This window comes from Hemitrygon akajei, chromosome 2 (genome assembly GCF_048418815.1).
Source record: "Hemitrygon akajei chromosome 2, sHemAka1.3, whole genome shotgun sequence".
In the NCBI taxonomy this organism is placed as follows: Eukaryota; Metazoa; Chordata; class Chondrichthyes; order Myliobatiformes; family Dasyatidae; genus Hemitrygon; species Hemitrygon akajei.
In genome coordinates this window covers 176,460,214-176,482,294 of record NC_133125.1, presented here as the reverse complement: position 1 = coordinate 176,482,294, position 22,081 = coordinate 176,460,214, and the positions used below count along the sequence as shown (strand labels likewise).

Sequence of the window (22,081 nt, the reverse complement as noted above, 5' to 3'; positions counted from 1 at the left end):
TCCCTGTTAACTTCCTCAAAAAACTCGAATAGATTGGTTAAACATGACCTACCACGTACAAAGCCATGCTGCCTTTTTCTAATAATTCCCTGTGTATCCAAATACTTGTAGATCCTATCTCTTAGTATTCCTACTAATAATTTACCTACTATTGATGTCAAACTTACCAGCCTATAATTTCCCGGCTTACTTTTTGAGCCTTTTTTAAATAACGGAACTACATGAGCTATCCTCCAATCCTCCGGCACCTGACCTGTGGATATCAACATTTTAAATATTTCTGCCAGGGACCCTGCAATTTCAACACTAGTCTCCCTCAAAGTCTGAGGGAATACCCTGTCAGGTCCTGGGGATTTATCTACTTTGATTTGCCTCAAGACAGCAAGCAACTCCTCCTCTTTAATTTGTATAAGTTCCATCACCTCCCTACTTGTTTGCCTTATTTCCATAGACTCCATTCCAGTTTCCTTAGTAAATACATATGCAAAAAAAAATTAATATCTCTCCCTTGAATTTCCTTGAGGTTCATTGAGATTGTATGCTCTCCTCATTCTTCCTATTCTTGGGATGGATCAATCAGCAGATAATGTACTTCACTGATCAATGAGAACAAACTGCCCACATGTGCATTTGTGTAGCAGCCCCTGACATCAGGTGGAAAGTAGCACCAGAGTGTGTGGTGACACTTGCAGGCTGCCCTGCCCACAGCACATCCTCAGCTTGTGTTGGTTGTTAATGCAAACAATACATTTCATTGTATGTTGTGATGTACATCTGATAAATAAATGAATCTGAATAATCCATTCTTGACGGGTATAACGATGCATTGTGATTAATGATTCTCAGAGTAGAGTCAGTTGGTGTCGGCCTGGGTCACAGATTGGTGAGATTAGACCGGGATTGGAACATTCCCTTCTCAGCAGGAAATTATAGTTGTTGCATCATTTGTCATCCACTGCTTGTTAGATGTTTAATAATTTGAATTTCATTTTATTTTCAGGGTTTTCACTCAAGGATGTTATCATGATTGCTGTATTGACTGCAGGACAGGTGATTTCTGTAGCATCTCTTCATTCAGCCGTGTTACCGGACCAGTGGAGGTGGAAAACCCTCGGAGGTATCTGTCATTGATTAATTTGCTCTTGCATGAACTGTCAGACACCACCCAGTAAACCTGAATGAACTTTAACATAATCAAGGGAAAATGTGGGAAATCAATTCACCACTGACCCCTCCCCCCACTTCCCCTCTGTCCCTGTGTCCTGTGGGATGCAATTGCCCATTTTTTCCCAGTTTTGAGGTGCTTTGCAGTGACACAGAATACCTGAAACTGTCCTGGAGTCTCCTCTGACAAAACTGCAGAAGATATTTGGGAGAAGTGGCCATGAGAGGAGCCGTCTTCATTCACTCATGTTTGCCGCATTGTGTTGTCTCATCTCACTGTGTCACCAAGTCTGTTCAGAGGTGGGACTGAGGGAAAGATGCCCTTTCATCCTGATGGTGGCCGTGCCTTTGGAAACAGTGGCCTCATTCACACAGAGGGCAGAGTTGTGAAGGGAGTTCTACTCCACATCTAGTGTCAGGGGGATTGAGCAGTTGTCTCTCAGACCTGCTGGTGAGCGTACAGTACATGTGGCTCTTTCTTTCAGACTTGGTGGCAATTTCTCTGGGATGTTTGCAAAAGTTTATTTTGAAAGAACCTCTCTTTCCAATGCAGTTTTCCACATGGGACACCTCTGTCTCCCCAAACCAAAGAAGATGCAACACCTGCTTTATTACCTCTTCCCTTTCCCCATTCCTGGCACACATATAACCCCTCCAGGTAAAGCAGTGAGTGACTTGTACTCCCAATTCTGTGTCCTCACAGCAGTTTCCTGCACATTGGAGAAGCCATTACAGGTTGTGTGACCACTTTGCAGAACACCGAGGGTAACAGTGAGCTTCCAGTTGCCCATCACTTTAGTTTTCTCTCTGATTTCCCATCTTTAACCTCTTCCCCAGTTCCAGCAAAGCCCATTGAGGAGCAGCATCCCTTATTCCACATTGAGTCCCAGGAGCTGCAATAATGAATTCATCAATTTCAGATAACCAGCCATTCCAGTTTATGTTAGAACTGACCACTTCTGATACAAGTTCAGAGTGTGTGACCAAAACTCTGTTTTCCACTCTCCACAGATGCAGAAATGGAAATCTGGAATTCTTTTTTATTCGAAATTTCCAGCAACTGCAGTGTATCATACTCCGTTGTTTTTCTTTCTCTTGTATTTCTCAGGATTTCACTCACTCTTCTCTGTGACTAGAAACATCAAATCTCTGCACAAATGCTGCTTCTACTGCAGTGTACCTCCAGCATTTTCTCTGATACACTCAGTGACCACTTTATCAGCTGCCTCCTGTACCTAATAAAGTGGCCACTGAGTGTGTGTTCATGGTCTTCTGCTGCTGTAGCCCATCCCCTTCAAGGTTCGATATGTTGTTTGTCTTTCCACGATGTTCTGCTGCACACCACTGTTGTAACACGTGGTTATTTGAATTACTGTCACCTTCCTGTCAGCTTGATACAGTCTGGCCATTCTCCTTCAAAACATTTTCAGCCACAGAACTGTCACTCACTGGATGTTTTATTTTGCTTTTTGGACCATTCTCTGTGAACTCTAGAGACTGTTGTGCATGACGATCTCAGTAGATCAGCAGTTTCTGAGATCCTCAAACCACCACATCTGTCACCAACAATCATTCCGCAGTCAAAGTCACTTAGATCACATTTCTGCCCCATTCTAGTGTTTGGTCTGAACAACAATTGAACCTCATGACAATGTTTGAATGTTATTATGCATTGAGTTGCTGCCACATATTTAGATATTTACATTAATGAGCAGGTGTACAGGTGTACCTAATAAAGTGGCCACTGAGTGTATTTCAGATTCTCAACACGTGGAGTTTTCCAGTCACTATATTGTTTTGGACACATTGTGTTCAGCTCCAGTCACCAGGCAACCGGATGGATTTGAATGACCAGACAGTGATGTTGCCATGGCTGAGCTGTAGGATTTTGCTTTTATTTAAATACAGAGAGGTGACGATGGGAGATTTCAAAGTAGGAGGATCAATATCTGAGGAGAAGGAACCATTAACAATGTCAGTTAACATTTGCCCTGGAAGAGAAGTTGGCAGTGAAGAGGATCAATTGAACAAGAAGGGGCAGGATCAGAACAGGGATGGTACATCAGAGTTCAAAGCACATTTATTATCAAAGTATGTGTACGATATACAACATTGAGATCCGTCTCCTTACAGGCAGCCGCAAAACAAAGACACACAATAGAACCCATTAAAAAGATCGTCAAACACCCGATGTGTAGAAAAAAATACAAACAATAAAATTAAACAGATAATGTTCAGAGCTGAAGTTGATGAAAGTGAATCCAAGACACGAAGCCTGACACAGACACATGGTGGCTTTGTAGATAAACTGAAATTAGAACTGAGATGGGATAGAATCCAGTGAGAGAGAGATGCAATTTCAACACCAGGGCAACAGGAACATTTGGGAACATTGATCCAGTGGGCAAAGGGATGGGAGGGAACCACAGAGACAGGTGGACAGTCTCAGTCACACCCATCAATGGGCATCTAACATGTTGCTGGAAGCAAAATTATAGAGACAAGAGCAGATCAGGGATTATTCTTGTACTTCAGGTTAATCTTTGAACAAATAATTTAGCGATAAGGAGAAAGACCGATGATGCTGAATCTGGTGCAGCTGGATCTGAAGGTTTAAAACATTTCTCAACGAGGACATTTACTGTTATGTCTTTTACATTTGGGGAGATGAGATGGAGGGCTTGCCATTGGTAACCACTGGGATGAGAGAGTAACATTTAACGTGGGGTCAACGGTGGGATTGTGATTGCTTCCTGGGGAGCTAGCATTGATTGATGTCCAGAATGGCCTCCAGTGTCATAATCAGTCTGCATAGATTGTTATCGGCTTTCACATGCTTTTTTTATTTCTCCACAGGACATCTGGGATACAGATTTTATTTTCTAATCCTGTGGATCTGTAATACTTTGTCACTTATCGCCATGTACATTGTGTTAGTGTATTGGTCTGTGGTTGGAGGTACGTGACCAATACTCTTATCATTCACAATTGTTTAATTCAGAATTTTTTAATGTCGTTTCCTTGTACACAAATGTTAAGGAGAGCAAAATAATTATTATTCTGGAATGATGCAGCTAAATCATAATATTTAAATAATAATAATAATATTCACTTCAGAACCCATGGTACTGAGGTGGAGACAGATCAACCCTAATCCTGAGGGGCTGCTGATGTGCTGGATTTGATTGAGGTTTAATTGTGTTCATACAATGATATCACAGTGTCAGCACACAGAGACCAGTAGTTTATTGTCTCTGGGTTAGTTTCCTGGAGTCTCTACCCAGTTCCCATCATGAGAGATTCCAGTGGGATGCTCAATATCAGCCTCTCAGGACAAGCTGAGGGGAGTAACTACAGGACCCACATCCCCCAAACCAGTGCGAGGGAAGTGTTGCATTTTCAGAAGTCTGGTCTTGGCCATTTAAACAAGTGACAGGGACTTCAGACGGTGTTACTGAGGCTACATTTACTCACTGAGAGGAGACCATGGCAGGTAGTCAGGAGCATCTCCAAGTTCCAGTCTAATGACACTGCAGTTTCCCGACAGGAAGATGTTGCACAGGAAATGACATCACCAGTGTTCCGGATGTGGAAACCCCATTAGGGTGTGAGAATGACCACTGTACACAGCACACTATTGAATTTCTGTGGAGGGCATTTCCACTCTGGAAAAAGTAAATCCCAATTGTAAAACACTGAATCAAAATGGTGCTTTGAAAGGGAATTTCCATAGAATCATAGAACATTACAGCACAGAAACAGGCCTTTTGGCCCTTCTTGGCTGTGCCAAAACATTTTTCTGCCTAGTCCCACTGACCTGCACCTGGACCATATCCCTCAGTACATCTCTCATCCATGTACCTGTCCAAGTTTTTTTTAAATGTTAAAAGTGAGCCTCCATTTACTACTTCACCTGCCAGCTCATTCCACACTCCCACCACTCTCTGTGTGAAGAAGTCCCACCTAACGTTCCCTTTAAACTTTTCCCCCTTCACCCTTAACCCATGTCCTCTGGTTTTTTTCTCCCCTGGCCTCAGTGGAAAAAGCCTGCTTGCATTCACTCTATCTATACCCATCATAATTTTATATACCTCTATCAAATCATCCCTCATTCTCCAATGCTCCAGGGAATAAAGTCCTAACCTATTCAACCTTTCTCTGTAACTCAGTTTCTCAAGTCCCAGCAACATCCTTGTAAACCTTCTCTGCACTCTTTCAACCTTATTAATATCCTTCCTGTAATTCGGCGACCAAAACTGCACACAATACTCCAAATTCGGCCTCACCAATGCCTTATACAACCTCACTGTAACATTCCGACTATTATACTCAATACTTTGATTTATAAAGGCCAAAGTACCAAAAGCTCTTTTTACTACTCTATCTAACTGTGATGCCACTTATAGGAAATTTTGCATCTGTATTCCAAGAACCCTCTGTTCTACTGCACTCCTCAGTGTCCTACCATTTATCTTGTATGTTCTACCTTGGTTTAACATTCCGAAGTGCACATACCTCACACTTGTCTGTATTAAACTCCATCTGCCATTTTTCAGCCCATTCCTCCAAATGGTCCAAATCCTTCTGCAAGATTTGAAAACCTTCCTCACTGTCCACTACACCTCCAATCTTTGCATCATCAGCAAATATGCTGATCCAATTCACCACATTATCAACCAGATCATTGGTATAGATGACAAATAACAATGGACCCAGCACTGATCCCTGTGGCATATCACTAGTCACAGGCCTCCACTCAGAGAAGCAATCCTCCACTACCACTCTCTGACTTCTCCCATTGAGTCAATGTCTAATCCAGTTTACTACGTCTCCATGTATACCTAGTAACTGAATTTTCCTAACTAACCTCCCATGCAGGACCTTGTCAAAGGCCTTACTGAAGTCCATGTAGAAAACATCCACTGCCTTCCCTTCATTCACTTTCCTGGTAACCTCCTCGAAAAACTAATAGATTTGTTAAACAGGACCTACCACACACAAACCCGTGTTGAATCTCCCTAATAAGTCCCTGTCCATCTAAATACTTGTAGATCCTTTCTCTTAGTACTCCTCCCGATAATTTACCTACTACAGACGTCAAACTTACCGGCCTATACTTTCCTGGATTACTTTTAGAGCCTTTTTTAAACAACTGAACAACATGAGCTATCCTCCAATCCTCCAGCACCTCACCCGCAGATACTGACATTTTAAATATATCTGCCAGGGACCCTGCAATTTCAACACTAGTCTCCTTCAAGGTCCGAGGGAATACCCTGTCAGGTCCTGGGGATTTATCTGCTCTGATTTGCATCAAGGTAGCAAGCACAGGTTGTATAGGTTCTATGACCTCACTACCTGTTTGCCTTATTTCCATTGACTCCATGCCAGTTTCCTTAGTAAATACAGATGCAAAAAACCCATTTAAGATCTCCCCCATTTCTTTTGGTTCCCCAGTTCTGATCTTCAAGAGGATTAATTTTATCCCTTACTATCCTTTTGCTCTTAATATATCTGTAGAAGCTCTTTGGATTATCCTTCACCTTGACTACCAAAGCTACCTCATGTCTTCTTCTAGCCTTCCTGATTTCTTTCTTAAGTATCTTCTTTCACTTTTTATACTCCTCAAGTACCTTATTTGCTCCCTTTTTCCTATACATGTTATACATCTCTCTCTTCTTCTTTATCAGAGTACCAATATCCCTTGAGAACCAAGGTTCCTTATTCTTATTCGTTTTGCCTTTAATCCTGACAGGAACATACAAACTGTACTCTCAAAATTTCTCCTTTGAAGGCCTCCCACTTACCAACAACATTCTTGCCAGAGAACAACCTGTCCCAATCCATGCTTTTTAGATCCTTTCCCATTTCTTCAAATTTGGCCTTTTTCCAGTTTAGAACCTCAACCCGAGGACCAGATCTATCTTTATCCATGATCAAGTTGAAACTAATGGTGTTATTATCTCTGGAACCAAAGTGTTCCCCTGCACACACTTCCGTCACTTGTCCTAACTTGTTTCCTAATAGGAGATCTAATACTGCATCCTCTTTAGTCAGTACCTCTATATATTGATTTAGAAAACTTTCCTGAACACATTTTACAAACTCTAACCCCTCTAGACCTTTAACATTATGGGAGTCCCCGTCAATACATGGAAAATTAAAATCCCCTACTATCACAATTTTATGTTTTCTACAGTTGTTTGCCATCTCTCTGCAGATTTGTTCCTCCAATTCTCGCTGACTATTGGGTGTTCTATAATACAACCACATTAATGTGGTCATATCTTTCCTGTTTCTCAGCTCCACCCATATGGCCTTGGTAGACAAGCCCTCTAATCTGTCCTGCCTGAGTACTGCTGTAACATTTTCCCTGACTAGCAAAGCCACCCCACCATCCTTCATCCCTCTGCCTCTATCACGTCTGAAACATCGGAACCCTGGAACTTTAAGCTGCCAGTCCTGCCCCTCCTGTAGCCAAGTTTCACTAATAGCTACAATGTCATAATTCCATGTGTCAATCCACGCCCTCAGCTCGTCAGCCTTCCCCACAATACTCCTCACATTAAAATAGACACACCTCAGAAGATTATTACCACCACACACAACCCTTTTATTTGTAACTTTGCATGAACCTTTAACATCATTTATTTTCAGCCCCGCTCCACTGTCTACTCTGGCACTCTGGTTTCCACCCTCCTGCAAATCTAGTTTAAACCCCCCCCCCCCAATCGCACTAACAAACCTCTCTCCAAGGATATTGGTTCCCCTGTAGTTCAAGTGTAACCTGTCCCACTTGTACAGGTCCCACCTGCCCCAGAAGAGGTCCCAATGATCCTGAAATCTGAAACCCTGCCCCCTACACCAGTTCCTCAGCCACATACTCATCCTCCAGAGCATCCTATTCTTACTCTCACTGGCACGTGGTACAGGTAGCAATCCTGAGATTACCACCCTCGGGGTCCTGCTTTTTAACTTCCTACCAAGCTCTCTACACTCACTCTTTAGGACCTCCTCAATCTTTCTACCTATCTCATTCATACCAATGTGTACCATAACATCTGTCTGCTCACTCTCCCATTTCAGAATGCTGTGCACACGATCAGAGACATCCCTGACCCTGGCACCCAAGAGACAACAAACCATCTCTGTCTCTTTCTCTGTCGCGATGACAGAACCTCCTATCTGTACCCCTGACTATGGAGTCCCCTATCACTACCACTCTCCTCTTCTTCCCCCCTCCTTTCTGCACTGCAGAACCAGACTCAGTGCCAGAGATCCGGCTGCCGCAGCTTGTCCCAGTTAAGTCATCCCCCCCCCAACTGCATCCAAATCGGTATACTTGTTGTTGAGGCGAATGGCCACAGGGGAGCCCTGGTCTGCCTGCCCTTTCCCCTTCCCTCGCCTGACGGTAACCCAATTACCTGTGCGCTGTTCCTTTGGCGTAACTGCTTCCCTGTAGCTACTATCTATAAACATCTCATTCTCCCGACTGATCCGGAGGTCATCCAACTTCTGCTCCAGTTCCATAACGCGGTTTGTTCGGAGCTGCAGCTGGATGCACTTCTTGCAAGTGTTGCTGTCAGGGACACTAGAGGTCTCCCTGACTTCCCACATCCTGCCTGGCATTTGAGCCAAAGACGTCCCACTCTGACTCAGTCCGCTCTGATGATGGCCGCTGTATATGGTGTTCTCTTTTTAAACCTTTGGCGTGTATATCATGCGCCTGCGCAGTCTAGCCTCTTTTCACCGATCAGTGAAAAAAAAGGCTTTTCTCCGAGATGTCTTTAGTCCTTCACTCTCAGCCTCTTGCTTCGATTTCCATGGTAATGTTTCTCAGTCCCAACATGTGGAAATAGCTTCCATCTACCATTAATATCTTGAAAATTCCAATTACACCTGAGTAAACTGCAGGGAATGCAGTCCTGGTCTGTGTAATCTCTGATAATTTAACACTCCAGTACACCTCTGCCTTTGGATGAGACATGAAAACAAGGAACCATTTATGTTCCCTAGGAGAATGTAACGGATTACCTGGTGCTATTTCCTAAAGAGAAACAAAGTTCTCACCAGTGTCCAAGAAAATAATTCTCCCAACCAGCATCACTACAGCAGATTTAGCTTGGTTGTCAGAGGCAGAGATGGTAATGGATGACAAATAGTGTACTGCAGTGATTGGTGCTCAGTCCCCTGTTGTTTGTCATTGACGTTAACGATTTGGACAAAAATGTAGGTGACATGATCAGTAAATCCATGGACAATAGCAAAATTGATGTGATTGTGGACAGTGAAGAAAGTTGTCTAAGTGTACAACAAGACCAAGACCATCTTTGTAAGTGGAGATAGGAATGGCAGATGGTAATTAATTGAGGACAAGTACATAGTTCCCTGGAAGTGATGACACAGACAGACAGGATTGTAAAGAAGGTGCGTGGTGTGCTTGCCTTCATCGGTAGGGCATTGAGTACAAGGTTGGGACGTCACGTTACAACTGTACAATCTTTAGTCAGGCCACACCTGGAGTGTTCTGTTCCAATCTTGCAGACATAAATAAATATTACATAAGTAAATGTAATCATAAGTGAATATTACATAATCAGAATTAGGTTTATTAGCACCAGCATGTGTCGTGAAATTTGTTAACAGCAGCAGCAGATCAATGCAATACATAATATAGAGGAAAATAATAATAAATAACTAACTAAATCAATTACAGTATATGCATATTGAATAGAATAAAATTTGTGAAAAAAACAGAAATAATATATATTTTAAAAATTAGGTCGTGTTCAATGGCTCAATGTCCATTTAGAAATCAGATGGCAGAGGGGAAGAAGCTGTTCCTGAATCACTGAGTGTGTGCCTTCAGGCTTCTGTATCTCCTACCTGATGGTAACAGTGAGAAAAGGGCATGGTCTAGGTGCTGGGGTTCCTTAATAATGGACGCTGCCTTTCTGAGACACTGCTTCTTGAAGATGTCCTGGGTACTTTGTAGGCTAGTACTCAGGATGGAGCTGACTAAATTTACAACCCTCCGCAGCTTCTTCAGTCCTTTGCGGTAGCTCACCCCCTCCCCCCCCCCCACCCCGTACCAGACAGTGATGCAGCCTGTCAGAATGTGATTAGACTAGAAAGAGTGCAGAAAAGATTCACCAAGATGGTGGGCAGAGTTAAAGTAGATTTTCACTGTGGCTCCCATTCACAGAATTTGTCTGAATTGTTCAATCTATGTACATCAGTGAATAGATATGCAGAGTCAAAGCAGCTGTCAGAAACACTCCTGTTCCCTTCCTCTGTTCACCATCTGACATTCCAACACAAACATCTGGAGTGATGGAGCTGGTGACAGTGACTGACATGTCTGAGTGTTCGATGAATGCCATGTACAGCTTTTTCTTCTCCGATGGACTGTTGACCACATCATGAAATGAGGGAAATTAGGTTGCAATCACACTGAATGCAGCCAGTGAGGAATTTCCACCAGTGAAGAACTGGCATCGAGCTCCAGTTATGAACAGCAGTTGGTACAGAAACTGGTCAGAATTGGAATGGAAGTTTCAGCAACTTTCTGGGAAATATATGTGTTTCTCCATAATCAACTGTGGTGGATGTTGGGAGAAAGAAACTATGGACCTTAATGAACTCCGCTATTGGAATCAGCAGGAGCAGCCAGTGCAGAAAGTGGCAGCAGGTGACATTTAAAAACTAAGCTGGAGACCCACGTGGAAAACAGAGTGGGCACCGTGTTATTCATTCTTGCCTGGCACTGCAGTTCAGCGTCTTGTTAATCTATACAGGGTCTGCTGGTGCAGGTCTGGGTCACAGGTTGGCACACTGGGTGGGAATTGGCATGTTCCCTTCACTGGGACATCAGTGTAAGAGTTTGGTTGTTGCAACAACTGAAAGTTTTCATTGATATTTCTCTGGAGCTTTGTTACATGTTTGCTTATTTGATTTATTTTTAATTGCAGGCCTTTCACTGTTGGACTTTGTAGTGGTTGGTGTGATGATTGTAGGATTGCAGCTTTCTTCATTTTATATCAATGAACTTCAGTATGTGACCGAGATCTGGGAATTACTGGAAGGTATCTTTTATTGTTTAATACACACTTGTATACAAATTTGCAATCAAGTGAAATGTGACATATTTTCAAAAAAATGTCAAATTATATATCAATATATCAAATTAAATATCGTCTGAATTATCAACACCCTGTCCCAATTCTTCCAGTCCTCTACATTTGGTTGAAGTTGCCCTGTTCATTCCAGTTATGAGCTGATGGTTTGCAGTGACAGAGAATGCCTGGAAATATTTGTGAATTGTCTCTGAACTGACTCCGGAGGGTCTTTAATAGAAGGGATCCTGAGAGAACCTGAATCAATTCATTTGTGTTTCACATGGTGTTAAACTTCAATGTAATACAAAACCAGTTTGGAGCTGAGGACCGAGGGAAAGGTCCCCCCATGATCCTGACAGTGGCAAGGTTGGGAAGGGATAGGATTCTCTCCCTTGTGTCTCAATTGGATACTTAGAGCAACATTTTCATTCAAGAGCAGCTTTCAGCTCTGTGTCTTTTACCAGTTAAATGAAGTGACATGGGAGACAGCAGAGCTTCACTTCCAGATGAGCTCAATGTTTTCTCTGCTCACGTTGACTATCAGAACATGGAGGATCCATCGCAAACTCCCACATCCCCCGATGATCCGATGATCTGAAGTGCGGGTTATCTTCAGGAGGGTGAATCCCAGGAAAGCGTCTGGACCGGACTGGGTAACCGGCCACGTACTAAAATACTGATCAACTGTCTGGTGTGTTCACTGAGATCTTTAACCTCTTGCTTCGGCAGAGTGTGGTACCACCTGCATCAAGCAGGCTTCATTCATATTGGTGTTCAGGATGAGCGTGGTGACCTGCTTCAGTGACTATCGCCCAGTTACATTGAGGTACATCGACAGTGATGACGTGTTTTGACAGGTTGGTGATAAAACATATCAGCTCCTGCCTGAGAGGCGACTTGGATCCTCTCCAATTTGCATCCGGAGCAACAGGTCTACAGCAGATGCCATCTCATTGGCTCCTCACTTAATCCTGGAACATCTGGACAGCAAAGATTCATCAGGATGTTCGTTATTATCTACAGCTCAGCATTCAATACCATCGTCCCCTCAAATGTAATCAATAAGCCACAAGACCTTGGTCTCAATATCTCCCTGTGCAATTGGATCCTGAATTTCCTCACTTGTAAACCCCAGTCAGTTCGGATTGGCAACAACATCTCCTCGACGATCTCCATCAGCACAGGTGTACCACAGGGCTGTGAGCTTAGACCCTGCTCTACTTGCTTTACACTTATGACTGTGTGGCTGAGCACAGTTCCAATGCCACATTCAGGTTTGCTGACAACACCACTGTCACAGGCCAAATCAAAGTGTTGATGAATCAGCACACAGGAGGGAGATTGAATATCTGGCCTAGTAGTGAACATAGAACATAGAATAGTACAGCACATTACAGGCCCTTTGGCCCACAATGTTGTCCCGACCCTCAAACCCTGCCTCCCATATAACCCCCCAACTTAAATTCCCCCATATACCTGTCTCGTACTCTCTTAAACTTCACTAGTGTATCTGCCTCCACCACAGACTCAGGCAGTGCATTCCACACACCAACCACTCTGAGTGAAAAACCTTCCTCTAACATCCCCCTTGAACTTCCCTCCCCTTACCTTAAAGCCATGTCCTCTTATACTGAACAGTGGTGCCCTGGGGAACAGGCACTGGCTGTCCAATCTATCTATTCCTCTTAATACCTTGTACAACTCTATCATATCTCCTCTCATCCTCCTTCTATCCAAAGAGTAAAGCCCTAGCTCCCTTAATCTCTGATCATAATCCATACTCTCTAAACCAGGCAGCATCCTGGTAAATCTCCTCTGTACCCTTTCCAATGCTTCCACATCCTTCCTATAGTGAGGTGACCAGGACTGGACACAGTACTCCTAGTGTGGCCTAACCAGAGTTTTATAGAGCTGCATCATTACATCGTGACTCTTAAACTCTATCTCTCGACTTATGAAAGCTAACACCCCATAAGCTTTCTTAACTACCCTATCTACCTGTGAGGCAACTTTCAGTGATCTGTGGACATGTACCCCCAGATCCCTCTGCTCCTCCACACTTCTAAGTATCCTGCCATTTACTTTGTACTCTGCCTTGGAGTTTGCCCTTCCAAAGTGTACCACCTCACACTTCTCCGGGTTGAACTCCATTGCCACTTCTCAGCCCACTTCTGCATCCTATCAATGTCTCTCTGCAATCTTCGAATATCCTCTACACTATCTACAACACCACCAACCTTTGTGTTGTCTGCAAACTTGCCAACCCACCTTTCTACCCCCACATCCAGGTCGTTAATAAAAATAGCAAAAAGTAGAGTTTCCAGAACAGATTCTTGTGGGACACCACTAGTTACAACCCTCCAGTCTGAATGTACTCCCTCCACCACAACCCTCTGCCTTCTGCAGGCAAGCCAATTCTGAATCCACTGGCCAAACTTCCCTGGATCCCATGCCTTCTGACTTTCTGAATAAGCCTACCATGTGGAACATTGTCAAATGCCTTACTAAAATCCATGTAGATCACATCCACTGCACTACCCTCATCTATATGCCTGGTCACCTCCTCAAAGAACTCTATCAGGCTTGTGAGACACAATCTGCCCTTCACAAAGCCATGCTGACTGTCCCTGATCAGACCATGATTCTCTAAATGCCCATAGATCCTATCTCTAAGAATCTTTTCCAACAGCTTTCCCACCACAGATGCAATGCTCACTGGTCTATAATTACCTGGGCTATCCCTACTACCTTTTTTGAACAAGGGGCCAACATTCGCCTCCCTCCAATCCTCCGTTACCATTCCCGTGGACAACAGGGACATAAAGTTCCTAGCCAGAGGCTCAGCAATCTCTTCCCTCACCTCGTGGAGCAGCCTTGGGAATATCCCGTTAGGCCCCGGGGACTTATGCATCCTAATATATTTTAACAACTCCAACACCTCCTCTCCCTTAATATTAACATGCTCCAGAACATCAACCTCACTGATATTATCCTCACCATCATCAAGTTCCCTCTCATTGGTGAATACCGAAGAGAAGTATTCATTGAGGACCTCGCTCACTTCCACAGCCTCCAGGCACATCTTCCCACCTTTATCTCTAATCGGTCCTACCTTCACTCCTGTCATCCTTTTGTTCTTCACATAATTGAAGAATGCCTTGGGGTTTTCCTTTACCCTACTCACCAAGGCCTTCTCATGTCCCCTTCTTGCTCTTCTCAGCCCCTTCTTAAGCCCCTTTCTTGCTACCCTATATTCCTCAATAGACCCATCTGATCCTTGCTTCCTAAACCTCATTTATGCTGCCTTCTTCCACCTGACTAGATTTTCCATCTCACTCGTCACCCATGGTTCCTTCACTCTACCATTCTTTATCTCCCCCACCGGTACAAATTTATCCCCAACATCCTACAAGAGATCCTTAAACATCGACCACATGTCCATTGTACGTTTCCCTGCAAAAACATCATCACAATTCACACCCGCAAGTTCTAGCCTTATAGCCTCATAATTTGCCCTTCCCTAATTAAAAATTTTCCTGTCCTCTCTGATTCTATCCTTTTCCATGATAATGCTGAAGGCCAGGGTGCGGTAATCACCGTCTCCCAGATGCTCACTCACTGAGAGATATGTGACCTGACCCAGTTCGTTACCTAATACTAGATCTAGTATGGCATTTCCCTCAGTTGGCCTGTCAACATACTGTGACAGGAATCAGTCCTGGACACACTTAACAAACTCTGCTCCATCTAAACCCTTGGAACTAATCAGGTGCCAATCAATATTAGGGAAGTTAAAGTCACCCATGATAACAACCCTGTTATTTTTGCACATTTCCAAAATCTGCCTCCCAATCTGCTCCTCGGTATCTCTGCTGCCACCAGGCGCCTTATAGAATACCCGCAATGGAGTAACTGCTCCCTTCCTGTTCCTGACTTCCACCCATACTGACCTCGAAAGAGGATCCTGCTACATTACCCACCCTTTCTGTAGCTGTAATAGTATCCCTGACCAGTAATGACACCCCTCCTCCCCTTTTCCCCACTCGCTATCCCTTTTAAAGCACTGAAATCCAGGAATATTGAGAATCCATTCCTGCCCTGGTGTCAGCCAAGTCTCTGTAATGGCCACTACATCATAATTCCATGTATGTATCCAGGCTCTCAGTTCATCACCTTTGTTCCTGATGCTTCTTGCATTGAAGTACATGCACTTTAGCCCTTCTACCTTACTACCTTTCTACCTTTACACCCTTTATTCTGCTTCTCTTTCCTCAAAGCCTCTCTATATGTTAGATCTGACTTTACTCCATGCACTTCTTTCACTGCTCTATCGCTCTGGGTCCCATCCCCCTTGCAAATTAGTTTAAACCTTCCCGAACCATGTTAGCAAACCTACCTGCAAGGATATTGCTCCCCCTCGAGTTCAGGTGCAACCCATCCAATCTGTACAGGTCCCACCTTCCCCAGAAGAGGATTCCAATGGTCCAAACATCTAAAACCCTGCCCCCTACACCAACTCCTCAGCCACACATTCAACTGCCATCTCCTCCAATTCTTACCATCACTATCACGTAGTACTGGCAGCAATCCTGAGAATGCCACCCTTGAGGTCCTGTTCTTCAGCCTTCTGCCTAGTTCCCGAAACTCACACTTCAGCACCTCATCCCGCTTCCTACCTACGTCATTGGTACCAACATGTATCACAACTTCTGGTTGCTTACCCTCTCATACCAGGATGTCATGCACCCGGTCAGAGACATCCCAGACCCTGGCACACGGGAGGCAAAAAACCATATGGGTTTCCTTCTCACATCCACAAAATCTCCTTTCTGCTCCCCAACTATAGAGTCTCCAATGACGACAGCTCTCCTCTTCTCCGTCCCAGCCTTCTGCACCACAGGGTCAGAATCGGTGCCAGAGTCCCTGCCACCATGGCTCACACCTGGTCAGTCGTCCTCACCAACAGCATCCAGGACGGTAAACTTATTATTCAGGGGAATGGCTACAGAGGTGCTCTGCACTACCTGTCTACTCACCTTCGCTTTCCCCCCTCGGACTGTCACCTAACGACCTGCTTCCTGCAGCCTAGGTGTGACTACCTCCCTGTAGCTCTCATCTATGACTGCCTCATTCTCCCTTATGAGTCGAAGGTCATCCAGTTGCTGCTCCAGATTCCTCACACGGTCTTCCAGATCGCCCAGCCGCAAGTACTTCTGGCAGCTGTGACTCTGTGGGAGAGGGGAGTTCCCACAAGACTGCCACATCTCACAGGAGAGGTACGTCATCATCTCAGGAGGCATTGTAAAGACTAACTGGGAACAATCTCATCCTTCACCTCTACTCATCAATGCCTCTCAAGTCAAAGCTCCACTCCTTCACTGGCCGCTTTCCACAGGCCGCTCTGTTTGAGCTACCCCTCTATCTATTTGTCACAACAACAACCTCTCACTCAATGTCAGAAAGAGCAAGGAATTGATTACAGATTTCAGGAGAAGGAAACCAGAGGTCCATGAGCCAGTCCTCATCGGAGGATCAGAGGCGGAGAGGGTCAGTGGGTTTAACTTCCTGGGTGCTACTATTTCAGAGGACCTGTCCTGGCCACGGAAATGCAATTCTGAAGAAAGCATGGCAGTGCCTGTACCATTTCCTGAGCAGTTGGCAGAGATTCAGCATGACATCTAAAACTTTGACAAACTTCTATTTCTAACTTCTACACTTCAAAAGATATGTAGCGGAGACTATATTGATTGACTGCATCATAGCCTGGTATGGAAATACTAATGACTTTGAACAGAAAACCCGACACAAAATAACAGATTCATCCCAGTACATCACGGGTAAAGCCCTCTGAACCATTGAGCACATCTACATGAAACACTGTCGTAGGAAAGCAGCACCCATCATCAGGGATTCCCACCAACCAGGTCATGCTCTCTTCTCACTGTGGCCATCAGGTAGAAGGTACAAGAGCCTCAGGACTCACACCACCAGGTTCAAGAACAGCTACTACCCCTCAACCATCAGACTCTTGAACAAAAGAGGATAACTACACTTAACTCCACTTGTCCCATCCTTGAAATGTTCCCACAACCAATGATCTCACTTTCAAGGACTCTGTCTCATTATCTCATGTACTTGTTATTTATTTGCATTTGCGCAGTTGTTGTCTTCTGCACTCTGGTTGATCTTTCATTGATCCTGTTATCATTACTATTCTAGAGATTTGCAGGGCAGCACACAAGAAAGTGAATCTCAGGGTTGTATATGGTGATATTTATGTACTTTGATAATGAAATTGACTTTGAACTTTGAACAATTGACATTCTGTCAAGACCCTCAGGATTTTCATGTAGAACAGTACAGCACAGGAACCAGCCCTGAGGCAGAGTGTCTGTGCTGAACATGATACCAAATCAAACTCATCCCTTCTGCCTGAACACGATCCATATCCCTCCATCCCCTGCAGATTCTTCTGCCTGAACATGATCCATCTCCCTCCATCCCCTGCAGATTCTTCTGCCTGAACACGATCCATATCCCTCCATCCCCAGCAGACTCTTCTGCCTTAACACGATCCATATCCCTCCATCCCCTGCAGATTCTTCTGCCTGAACACGATCCATATCCCTCCATCCCCTGCAGATTCTTCTGCCTGAACACGATCCATATCCCTCCATCCCCTGCAGATTCTTCTGTCTGAACACGATCCATATCCCTCCATCCCCAGCAGACTCTTCTGCCTGTCTGAATGCCTTTTAAATGTCTCTCCCACCCCTCGCAGCCTGGCTCTGTAAAATAATTATGAAAACAGGTTGAGTGAACTTGGCCTTTTCTCCTTGGAGCAACCGAGGATGAGAGGTGACCTAATAGAGGTGTACAAGATGATGAGAGGCATTGGTCGTGTGGATAGTCAGAGGCTTTATCCCAGAGCTGAAATGGTTGCCACAAGAGGACACAGGTTTAAGGTACTGGGGAGTAGGTCTGGTGGAGAAGTCAGAGGTAAGTTTTTTTACTCAGAGAGTGGTGAGTGCGTGAAATGGGCTGCCAGCAACGGTGGTGGAGGCGAATACGATAGAGTCTTTTAAGAGACTTCTGGATAGGTACATGGAGCTTAGAAAAATAGAGGGCAATGAGTAAGCATAGTAATTTCTAAGGTAGGGACATTTTCGGCACAACTTTGTGGGCTGAAGGGCCTGTATTGTGCTGTAGGTTTTCTATGTTTCTATAATTGGCCGAATTGAATACAGCTCAGTGGCACTGACCTCAACAATCATGAAGTGCTTTGAGCAGCTGGTAATGGATCATATGAAATCCCACCTTCCAGCTACATTGGACCCTTCCCAGATCACCCACCACTCAAACCACTCATGTCAGAGAGATAACCATAAAACACACACCTTCTCCTTTTGCCTTCCCTGAGTCAGCAGTTGGGTCCATTCTGTGAATTGTGAATCCCTCTGGTCTGTCTGCTGCATCCGGCGTGTCTGGAGAAAGCCACGTTTCCATAAAGCATACAATTGAGCCGACTCTCAGCTGCCTCTGATGCAGCAGTCTTGCCCTCAGATCCGTGATTTTGTTCTCCAGTGACGGCACATTTGCCAACAGGATGCCGGGTAGAGGAGGCCTCATCCCCCTGTGTTTCAGCCTGGCTTGGATTCCCCTCTCCGGCCTCACTTTCAGACATGGCGATGAGCCTTAAAGGCCCCACACCTGACTGGTCCGGGACCTTTTAAGTGTCATTGATGTTCCTGCCTCAAACACAATATACAGGTTGAGTAACCCTTCTCTGAAATGCTCGGGGCCAGAAGTGTTTCAGATTTTGGAATATGTAATGAGATAGTTTAGTATCGCCATCATTTCCAACTCTGAACTTATGTGCTACTGGTAAGTAGACTTTGTCTTATACTTGTTCATCACACATCTGTACATCACAGTAAAAAATATTACATAACATAAATATAAAGAAAATAGAAATGAACCCTCTTTTGTAACAAAGCACATTGTATCAGATGATGAAACACCAAATGACAATCCATCTGATTGTGAAAAACTAACTTCAAATATTGAGGACACAGATGATTTATATGTGATGTGGTGTGCAGGGTAACAAAAGCAGCCCAGCAGCATCAGAGAATTCCTGAATCAGCTGTTGATCAACAAACAACGGCAGGATTTCAGTCTCCAGCTACAATGTTGTGTTTTGATAAAAACATTACAGCACATTATAGACAATAGACAATAGGTGCAGGAGTAGGCCATTCAGCCCTTCAAGCCAGCACCGCCATTCAATGTGATCATGGCTGATCATCCACAATCAGTACCCCATTCCTGCCTTCTCCCCATATCCCTTGACTCTGCTATCTTTAAATACACACTGTATTTTTTTTTTTTTTTTTGGTTTTAAGGTATAAAACAATCAGCATTGTAAACTTGTTCTGGTGTTAGACTTTCATCAATGACAATCTTTGTACTGAATTTCTCTGATCAGAAGATGCTTTATCATTGGGGATAGTCAGCTTGGCTTTGTTCATGATAGTTCATGTCTAACCAAAATTTTAGAGTTTCCTGAGAAAGTTACCCAGAGAATTGATGAAGACAAGGCTGTGGATGTTGTCTACATGGACTTTAGCAAGGCATTTGACATGGTCCCGCATGTGACATTTGTCAGAAAGTTTCAGTCGCTTGGCTTTCAGGATGAGATAGTAAACTGATTAGACATTGGCTTTGTGGGAGAACCCAGACAGTGGTTGCCTCTCTGACTGGAGGCCTGTGACTAGTGGAGTGTCACAGGATCAACACTGGGTCTGTTGTTTCTCATCAATATCACTGATCACGATGATAAAGTAGTTAACTGGATCAGTAGATATGTAGATTACAACAGGATAAGGAGTGCATGGTAGTGCACTGAGGAGTATGGCAGAACAAAGGGATTTGGGAATACAGGTTCATAATTCATTGAAAGTGGTGTGAGGTGTAGATAGGGTCATAAAGAAAGCTTTTGGCACATTGGTCTTCATAAATCAATGTATTGAGTACAGGAGATGCTTAGGTTGAAGTTGTCTAAAACTTTGGTAAGGTCTAATTTGGAGTACTGTGTGTAATTTTGGTCACCTACCTACAGGAAAGATGTAAATAATTTTGAGAGAGTACTTTTCATTATATTAATGCTAGGAGCTGGAGGTTTTGCTGCTATTCTTGAACTGTAATCTGTTTTGAAAATTTATTTCCACAGGGGTCGGTGCTGGGTCTGCTGTTGTTTGTCATCTATGTCAACAATCTGGTTGATAATGTGATTCACTGGATCAGTAAATTTGTGGCTGACACCAAGCGTGGGGGTGTTGTGGACAGTGAGCAAGGCTATTATTGCTTGTGGGGGGATCTAGACCAGCTGGAAAAATGGGCTGAAATATGGCAGATGGAATTTAATGCAGACAAATTCTTGTTGATGCACTTTGGGAGGACCAACCAGGGCAGGTCTTACACAGAGAATGGTAGGGCACTGAGGAGTGTGGTAAAACAAGGGGATCTGGAAATACAGGTTCATAATTCATTGAAAGAGGTGTCACAGTAAGAGAGGGTCATAAAGAAATCTTTCGGCACATTGGTCCTCTTAAATTAATATATTGAGTACAGGAGTGGGATGTTATGTTGACGTTGTATATGAAATTGGTGAAGCCTAACTTGGAGTACTGTGTGCAGTTTTGGTCACCTACCAACAGGAAAGATGTAAATAAGGTTGAAAGAATGCAGAGAAAATTTGTAAGGATGTTAGAGGATCTGAGTGATAAGGAAAGATTGAATAAATTAGAACTTTATTCCTTGGAACGTAGAAGTTTGGGGGGAGATTTGACAGAGGTATACAAATTTATGAAGGTATAGATAGGGTAAATACAAGCAGGTTTTTTCCACTGAGGCTGGGTGAATCGACAAATAGAGGTCATGGGTTAAGCTTCAAAGTCCATTTATTATCAAAGAATGTAGAAATTATACAACGTTGAGATTTGTTTGCTTACAGGCAGTCACAAAGCAAGGAACTTGAAAGAAATTGAAAAAAATGAGACCAACTCCCCAGTGCCCAGAGAGAAAGAGAAACAGAAACACCAAAACAAATCATATAAACAATAGAAGCGAGCAACAACAACAGCATTCCCAACCAAACTGAGTCTTTAGATCCAAATCCCTGGAGCAGCCTGGAGTAGGCCCAAAGCCTCCGTATTCACTTCTTCATTTTAACGGGGTAAACAGCTGCAAAGTTCACAGACAAGAAGTGCAGCAACCGGGAGCAGTCTCACAGCCTTAGCGTCGTGGAGAGGGAAACCCCCAGACTATCTGAGTCGGTGTTTAAATTCAAAGTTCAAAGTACTTTTTATTATCAAAGAATGTATACATTATACAACCTTGAAGTTCATCTCCTACCAGGCAGCCATGAAACAAAGAAACACAAACACTAACCCCATATATCTGGAAAAAGTCTGTCTAACACCCAATGTGCAGAGAATAAAAAAACACATGTCCATAAGAAAGTAAAATAATAAATTAACCCACAAAAAAGACCTTTGAACCTCCAAACCTCAGTGGTTGAAGATGTTAGAACCTTGCATTAGAACCCGGGCCCTGCTTCTGGTGAATCATTATGGGCTGAGCTTTAGCTTTCCAAAGAGCTGTCCTCAACCTCTCCAAATCGGCTCAGTGCCCAGAGTGATCCAACCTCATCTGACTCTCGACATCCTGGCTTTTCAGTCTATATGGGCCGTCATTTAGATGGTCCAAACAGTGGATTCTACCTCATATTAGGAGCC

General features: G+C 43.8%; 1 protein-coding gene across 3 annotated transcripts in view; it reads left to right on the top strand.

The window, feature by feature from the left end:
• LOC140718725 (uncharacterized) overlaps positions 1-22,081 on the top strand; it is a 204,252-nt gene that overhangs the window by 11,365 nt on the left and 170,806 nt on the right. For 2 of the 3 annotated variants that reach the window (XM_073032827.1, XM_073032835.1), the window contains exons 4-6: positions 1,001-1,117; positions 4,021-4,122; positions 11,136-11,249. In XM_073032827.1, the coding sequence (XP_072888928.1) occupies positions 1,001-1,117; positions 4,021-4,122; positions 11,136-11,249 (333 nt within the window). The remainder of the gene's footprint in view (positions 1-1,000; positions 1,118-4,020; positions 4,123-11,135; positions 11,250-22,081) is intronic. The other variant, XM_073032830.1, reaches the window with a different exon arrangement.